The sequence below is a fragment of the Stegastes partitus genome, unplaced genomic scaffold, assembly GCF_000690725.1.
Source record: "Stegastes partitus isolate 25-593 unplaced genomic scaffold, Stegastes_partitus-1.0.2 Scaffold1273, whole genome shotgun sequence".
Taxonomy (NCBI): Eukaryota; Metazoa; Chordata; class Actinopteri; family Pomacentridae; genus Stegastes; species Stegastes partitus.
Window position 1 is genome coordinate 93,284 of NW_007579004.1, and position 7,665 is coordinate 100,948.

Here is a 7,665-nt window from a genome sequence, read left to right on the forward strand (position 1 = left end):
CTTTATCTCCCCTTGTCCCTGTTCTGTTTTTTTTTTTTTTGCCCCCCCTTCTCCTTCTTTATTTCTCCGAGCCTGACTCCCCTTTTCCTTCTACGTCCCTCACTTTTTATGCGTCTCCTGCTCCTCCACGCTGCCTCTCTGTCTCATGTACTCGATTTCACTTTAACTCTCTCCCCCCTCTCTCTCTCTCTCTTCCTCCTCTCAGAGCCCTTCAGTGCATCAGTTTGGGTGATGATGTTTGTGATGCTGCTCATTGTCACAGCCATCGCCGTCTTCCTCTTTGAGTTTGTCAGTCCGCTGGGCTTCAACCGCAACTTGGCCCAAGGCAAAGGTAGGCTTACACACACACTATCAGGGATATCACACCAATTGTTTCTCCCAGGAGCAAGAAGCACAAACCCACGTTTCCCCTGAAGCTGAAGAAGTGACCTATTATTACTCTGACTTCAGACAGCTCAGGTAATGTTGGAGGGCATTAACATTCTTCTCCCAAAGCTAGTCACCAAAGCTGTAATCTGAGGCGTCATCAAAAACCAGAACCTGGAGCTGCCCTGCTGGCTCTGAACTGGAGATTAATGTTGTGTTCACGCCAAATTACATTTTGGCTTAATTCAACATTTAAATGAGCTAAAGGCCAATCCAGGAGTAGAAAGTGAGCCATGCTTTTTTCTTTGATTTTTCCTTCAGTACTGCTGAAAACAGATCAATAGATCTTGTTTTTTTTTATCCTACACACTGATTGAACAGCTGTTAACAATGTGGACTTTAACAAATAGGTTCACTTTTCAGAGAAACACAGTTTGAGAAAAGTTCCACATTTTGGGACGTTAAATACAATCGACACAGACATGGACAAACCTTGTCTTTGTACTGAACATAATAAACTTTTGGTCACAGCATTAATTTACTTATCACTGAAGACCCAAAGCAGTACTCGGACATAATGTGCTTATTTGCTATTTTGTCAAACATTTTAAGCCTGTTACCTCTCTCACATCTGCACCTTAAAGGTAGAGTCAGAGATTCTAATCCAATACAGTTTTTGTCAAACTCAGTGAATATCTCCTCACGGTCCGTTAGCCGTCCGCTGTGTGTGTGCGCTGAAAAACCGTCCAGTGTTGGTACACAGCCCTGGCTCTGTAAATTAGAAACAAAGTGGCTGTGACTGATCCACACAGCAGTATTCCAGCGCGCCCTGTGCTCATTCATGCTTGTGCACGTTCAGGACTTTCACACAGGAGACCTGGATTCACGTCAATCAAATTTCGGTGAATCCTTTCTCAGTGATAACCCGTTATAAGAAGCTTGGTCACCAAAACAGGTTGGTTAAATTCAGGAAAAATGTCACAGCTTGTCTTCAAATATGAACCTTTCGACATGTTTGAAGTTCTTCCTTTATTTTGATAGATGAGCTGAAAAAGAGCAACAGTAAAGCAACAAAATAAATGTAAAAGTTATATTGATTTGAAACGTACGTCACAAACAAATCTGACAAAAATTATGGTTTCCTTAAAAGATAATTAAGAATGCAATTTAGCTGTATAGGAATGTTTTTTTATGGAGGCTGAACTGCATGTTAAATATCTAAATATGCTAACTGACTAAATATCAAAAGTCTTTCTCTTTACTTTCAAATATTTAACTGCAGTCAGCAACATAGTGGGTTCTTCTGCATAAAGGTCTCGGCTATGTCTAATGGTTGCAAAATGTAATTATAGATGCATATATAAAAAGATTTTGTTTTATTTATTATATTTAAATACATACGAAAACTAACCGTAAAACGACACATTGTGGTGTTATGTTGGTGAGTACGTGACTCTTTCTTGAATCTTGTCATCACTGTGAGGTTCCTACACAATCAACCATCCATCCATTATCTAGACACCGCTTAATCCTCACTAGGGTCGCGGGGGGGCTGGAGCCTATCCCAGCCGACTCAGGGCGAAGTCTATCACAGGGCTACACTTAGAGACAGACAACCAAGCACACTCACATTCACACCTACAGACAATTTAGAATCACCAATTAACCTCAACATGTTCTTGGACTGTGTGGGAGGAAGCCGGAGAACCCGGAGAGAACCCACGCTGCACAGGGAGAACATGCAAACTCAGAAGCAGGAAAGATTCCGGTGACCCCACCGGGACGCGAACCGGTAACCTTCTTGCTGCGAGGCAACAGTGCTACCAACTGTGCCACCATGCAGCCCCACAATCAACCAAGCCAACTGTTTCCAGTGTTTATGCTAAGCTTAGCCAACAAGTAGTTCTACTAGTTGCTGCTTCATACGCACAGACATGAAAGAAATACCTATATATAGTTTTTCTTTTTTCTTTTTTTTTTCAATAAACTTTCAGAAAGAGAGCAAACAGGTGTATTTCCCCAAACCTCAAACTATTCCTTTAGTAGTTAGGTCATGACTTGGTGCTACTTGCAAACGCTTGTAGCTGAAAAGCTTTGAAGGCCACGAATCAATGCATCAAAAACATTACTGAATCAAGTGTGCAGTAGGTGAACCTTTTTTTTTTTTTTTTTGACCTTGTGTTGTGGAAAACATGGTGACTTGAGGCTCTGCAGGCGCAAATATCTGAGGGAGTATCTCAATAGCAGGTCTAAATCTCATAAAAAAGTTTTTTTTTCTTCTCTCTGCCAGATATTTGTCTGAAAAACATCCCTTTAGATTTGGTTGTGGCCGCAAATAGAAAATCCGATCAGTCAGTGGACAACGGTGCACTTATTACATTTGTTTGTGGCTTTGATGCGATTTGGCCAAAATGCGTTTTCACCTGTGTATTGTTGTTCGAGCTCGAGCAAATGTCTGTTTTTCACAACGACTGTTGCGAAATGTGCAAGCTGTAGGCATAAATAAAAATTAAAGCCAATAATATCGTCTCATTCTTCACAATGTCACCCCTCTGGTCCTATTAAATTAAATAGCCTTCCATCTACACGTTATGGCCTCATTATACAGTACCAGTCACATAACAAATATATCAAATTCAAAACACACAATGCCCTCAAACCGGATCGGACTTCTCAATTTAAATTTTTTCTTTTGGAGGCTTTTTTATGGCATATATGATGAACTGTAAAAACGTGGAATCTCTAATGAGCCGTTTTTTGGGGTTTTTTTTTTAACCATCGATAGTAGGCGACAGCAAGGCGGGAATATTATTGAACGAAAAAGAGAATTTATATCGCACTGCATAAAAAGTCACGGTCACACCATCAGCTGAAAATGTGAATTCGAGGTTTCAAACTGCTTTACCTGCCTCAGCCCAGCAGCTCGTAACCTCTTTTCATTTTATCTTTTTAATTGTTCCCTCTGCTCTCCTGCTTCTCTCTCTCTCTCTCTCTCTCTCTCTCTCAGACCCACACGGTCCATCATTTACCATCGGTAAGGCCATTTGGCTTCTGTGGGGTCTGGTGTTCAACAACTCTGTTCCCGTGCAGAACCCGAAGGGCACCACCAGCAAGTTCATTGTCTCAGTGTGGGCCTTCTTCGCCGTCATCTTCCTGGCCTCCTACACTGCCAACCTGGCTGCTTTCATGATCCAGGAAGAGTTTGTGGACCAAGTCACTGGACTCTCGGACAAGAAGGTGGGATTATACACATACACAGACACTCAGAAACACACACACACACACACACACAGAGGAAACTAAACACACTCACAGTCAGGGTTACTCTTGTAATGGATGCCAGCCCTGCGGCCAGACAGGACTCTCTAGGGAGTGCCCTTGGGCTTCAACAGCCCAAACCCTCTGGCCGTAGCTGTCACCACGCTAACACTGCCAGCACAGCAGACCTACACGCACACACACACACAAACAAACACACACTCCGGCTGCACAGATCAAAGGCGTGTGTGTGTTTGTGTTTAGTTATGTGTATGTGTGTGCGCGTAGTTTGCAGAGGCTGGCGGTGTCAGCAGAACCCCAGCCAGTCTTACGCTAGACTGGACACACAATGATGATGACTGATGAGTCCACTCCACTGTCTCTCCCTCCTCCTCCTCCTCCCCTCTCCTCCCCCCTGCACGTCCCTCGCCTTCACTTTCACACTTTAGCTCCCCCTCCTACTCGGACTCCCTCTCTTCCCTTTCTTTTTTATCTTACTTTGTCTCTTCCTGCTGTCACTCACTGCTGCTCTTTGTCTTTGAACCTCTCTGTGTTTTCTTTTTTTTGGCGCTCCCGTCTCATATTGTCATTAAACGACCTGTCTCTCTTTCACTTTCCTCCGTTTCCTCCCCTGCAGTTCCAGAGTCCGTACTCCTATTCCCCTCCATTTCGCTTCGGGACGGTTCCCAACGGCAGCACCGAGCGCAACATCAGGAAGAACTATCCAGACATGCATCAGTACATGACCAAATACCATCAGAGCGGCGTCCAGGATGCGCTCGTCAGCCTCAAGACGGGGTACTGTAAACTTGTCAGGGCAACTCACATCAACTTGAGATTCATTATACCTGAGGGAATACTTCTGTTTGCAAACAGCATGCATGCCTAAGAACATGTGAAAACAAACAGGAAAAGGGAAAAAAAAAAGAGACATTTTTCACACAGGAACCTGACCCCATGGGGCCCAGCACTGGCTTATGCTAAAACGCTGCAGTAACTGTGCTGAGTGTTTCTGTCACTGACGGTAAAATGCAGGCGCTGTCTGCAAGTGCTCATTATAGAGGTTTGTTGCTGCTGGAACGAGGAAGCTGCCAAAACAGGGAAAGCGTAATTTGTTCTGGAGTTTGCTACCTTTATTCTTCCTCCTAAACACAAACTAATAGAAGGAAGGCTGCAGTGCTTTTTATTTGTTCATTAGTTTTCTCTGCTTTGATCTTTAGGGTATATTCTCCAAACATAAGTTTACTTTTTGCTATTCCCTTTCTGCAATAATTACTTTATTGATAGTGCATAACAAATAGATACACTTTGTTGCTCATATATTAGGCTTTTTGTTTATACGACATCAAAACTGTATAATGAATGTGTTCAGCAGAATCATCAGGATTTCGCTGAATTCTTAGTCAGAAGAAAACAGAAACTCTTGGGAGTAAAATTCCCGTCCAATCGTGAAGTAGGCAGCCACACAAGACACATGTTTTAAACTGCCTCATATGCTTTAATGAATTTCTATAGTTTTTTTAATGCTGTGCACAGGGAAAAGAATCTCTGTTTAGAATTCTCTGTGCAGCAACAACATTCAAACTCAACAGAAAGTCCATGTATTCATTTAATGTATGCCCTTTGGTGAGCAGCTAAATTCAAACTGTTTTATATTTATGCGTACATATCTAACATGGAGGACCCCGGGGTGTATTCACTTGATTATATGTAACCATTTTTCTCATAATGAAGTTAAAAACACGGTACTTCTGCCATATAGGATGCTGAAAGCGGCTCCTCGTTACATTGTGTTTGATTAACCATTTATCAGGCTTCCTATTCTGCTGAGCTCAGGCGTATCGGAGCCACAGTGGGGGATTTCCATGTCAGATACAAATTGTGGGCCCTTAGTATGAATGCTGCTTGTCATGCCAGAATAATGACAAAACCTGCGAGTAAAGCAGTACGGCTCTGCGTGAACAAAGGCATTTCACATGCGTGAATATTTGCTGGCCCAGCACACAGACTGGAGGGTAGCCTCAGTCACAGCCCGAGTCCAGATCTGGTTTGCGTGTGAAATATCAGCTCCAAGAAAACCGAGTGATGCGAGTAACCCAACACTGTTGCTGTCACAACACGATATCGACATTATTAGTGCTGCGTTCGTCAGTGCTGAAGCCCGTTGTTTCATATTTAACATACAACGCTTAAGTCACTGATGTATTGAGAGCAAAATGACACAATAATGGACAGTAGAAACCAAACTTACGAACCCACTGAGGAGGGGGATTCACAATCACTTAAGCTTCCTAACTGGACAGATCGATATCCCAGAAGTTTAGTTGAATTGATGTCATACTGAGACAATTAAGTGTCCCCTTAATGTTTTTGAGCAGTATCGTTTTTAGTACAATCAGCTGAATACAAACTACAAATGTAATACACCTTTTAAATGCATTTTGATTGAAATACATTAATATTTTAAAAGAGGACACAATATTTAAAATTCCAGAAAGCAATATAAATGCTTGGAATAGCAGGAGAATATGTTATGTTAACCACTGTTGGTGTCCTGTTTCTGTTTGCTTGTCATCTTTAAAACGATGTCTATTGTTTACCAGTTGTTAGAGGTTATGTCAGAATGTGGTGCAGACACTCACAAAACACGGGCAGGTTGTGGCAAAAAAAAAAAAAAAAAGATTCAAACAAAACTTACTTAACAAATGGTGGGAAGCAAACGCAAAAAGGTCGGAGTATCAAGGAAAAAACAAGATTTAAAATAGAAAAAAAAATCCAGTGGAAAAAGAATACAAAAACCCAAATTAGGTGAGTCATTAGGTGGTTTAACAGGAGGAAAACAAACAGGATGCAAAAAACTAAATGTACCAACATGAAACAGACGAGAAACCAGACAGGTGAGCAGTCAAACGGGAGCTTAAACGCTAGACAAAACAGAAGGACGGCAAACAAGAGGGCAAACAGGACAAACTGACAAAAGACAGGGGAAGGCGCAGGACGGTATAAACACAGAGAACTAATTGGAGAAACAAGACACAGGTGAAACTAATGAGGGCAATCAAAGAGGAGGGAAGCAGAGTCAAAGGATGGAAGTAAAACTACAAGAGACACACAAGGACAGACATGATTGCAAAATTTAGCCGGAAATAAGGGAGCCAAACTCAGGACCGTGACAGGTTGTGCTCAAAATAGGAAGATTAATCAATTAGTTGTCAGCTGTTCAATTAATTAGCAGCTGTTTTCTAATTAATAATCGATATGAGTCATTTTCGACAGATTGATTGAAGTCTAAATTCTCTGATTCCAGTTTCTTAAGTATAAATACTATTTGGTTTCTTTACTCCACTGACAGTAAACTGATTATCTGAGGGCTGTGAACAAAACAGGACATCTGATCAAGTCATCTTGGGCTTTGGAAAACACTGATAACTGACAATTTTAATTGACAGCTTAAAGCCTGAACAACTGATCGATTCATTGCGAAAACAGTTTTAAAATATGAGCTGTGAGGTGTCAGTGTATGATTTTTTTTTCTCATATTATTTATTTGAAAGTTTGATTTTTTTAATTTCAGGAACTAAAGAGAGGCAAGTATTTTAGGATTTTACAAGAAAAAAAGCACACATACGATTTTTGCTGTTTTATTATTATTATCATTTAAAGGTCAACCCACAGTTTAAGAGCCACTGCGTTGGAAGAATGTGGGATGTTTTGTGAAATACGCTTCGAGTTAGATGATGTCTGTTACTAAAAGTGAGGCTTCAGCCAGCTGCTGGTTCGTTTCGCTTAGCATAAAAGCTGAAAATGGCGAAAACAGCTCACCTAACTCGGTCCAAACATAACAAAATTGACCTTAATGCCAATTATTAATAATAATTGAGCAATCAAAAGTTGAGAAATGACAGTATTGTACCTTGTTTGTTTAATCTGTTTCAGCATTAAAATAATACATGGTGCTTTGTGAGCTAAACTACCTGTTTCTGAGCTTTTACTTTATTTTTAGTGAGTGAAAGTCACATCATGAGCGAAACAAGTTTTCAC

At 41.2% G+C, this 7,665-nt stretch overlaps 1 protein-coding gene across 1 annotated transcript in view; it reads left to right on the forward strand.

The window, feature by feature from the left end:
* LOC103369342 (glutamate receptor ionotropic, NMDA 2A-like) overlaps positions 1–7,665 on the forward strand; it is a 99,793-nt gene that overhangs the window by 85,647 nt on the left and 6,481 nt on the right. Inside the window, exons 13-15 of the mRNA XM_008298033.1 lie at positions 206–331; positions 3,374–3,603; positions 4,262–4,422. Of these exons, the coding sequence (XP_008296255.1) occupies positions 206–331; positions 3,374–3,603; positions 4,262–4,422 (517 nt within the window). The remainder of the gene's footprint in view (positions 1–205; positions 332–3,373; positions 3,604–4,261; positions 4,423–7,665) is intronic.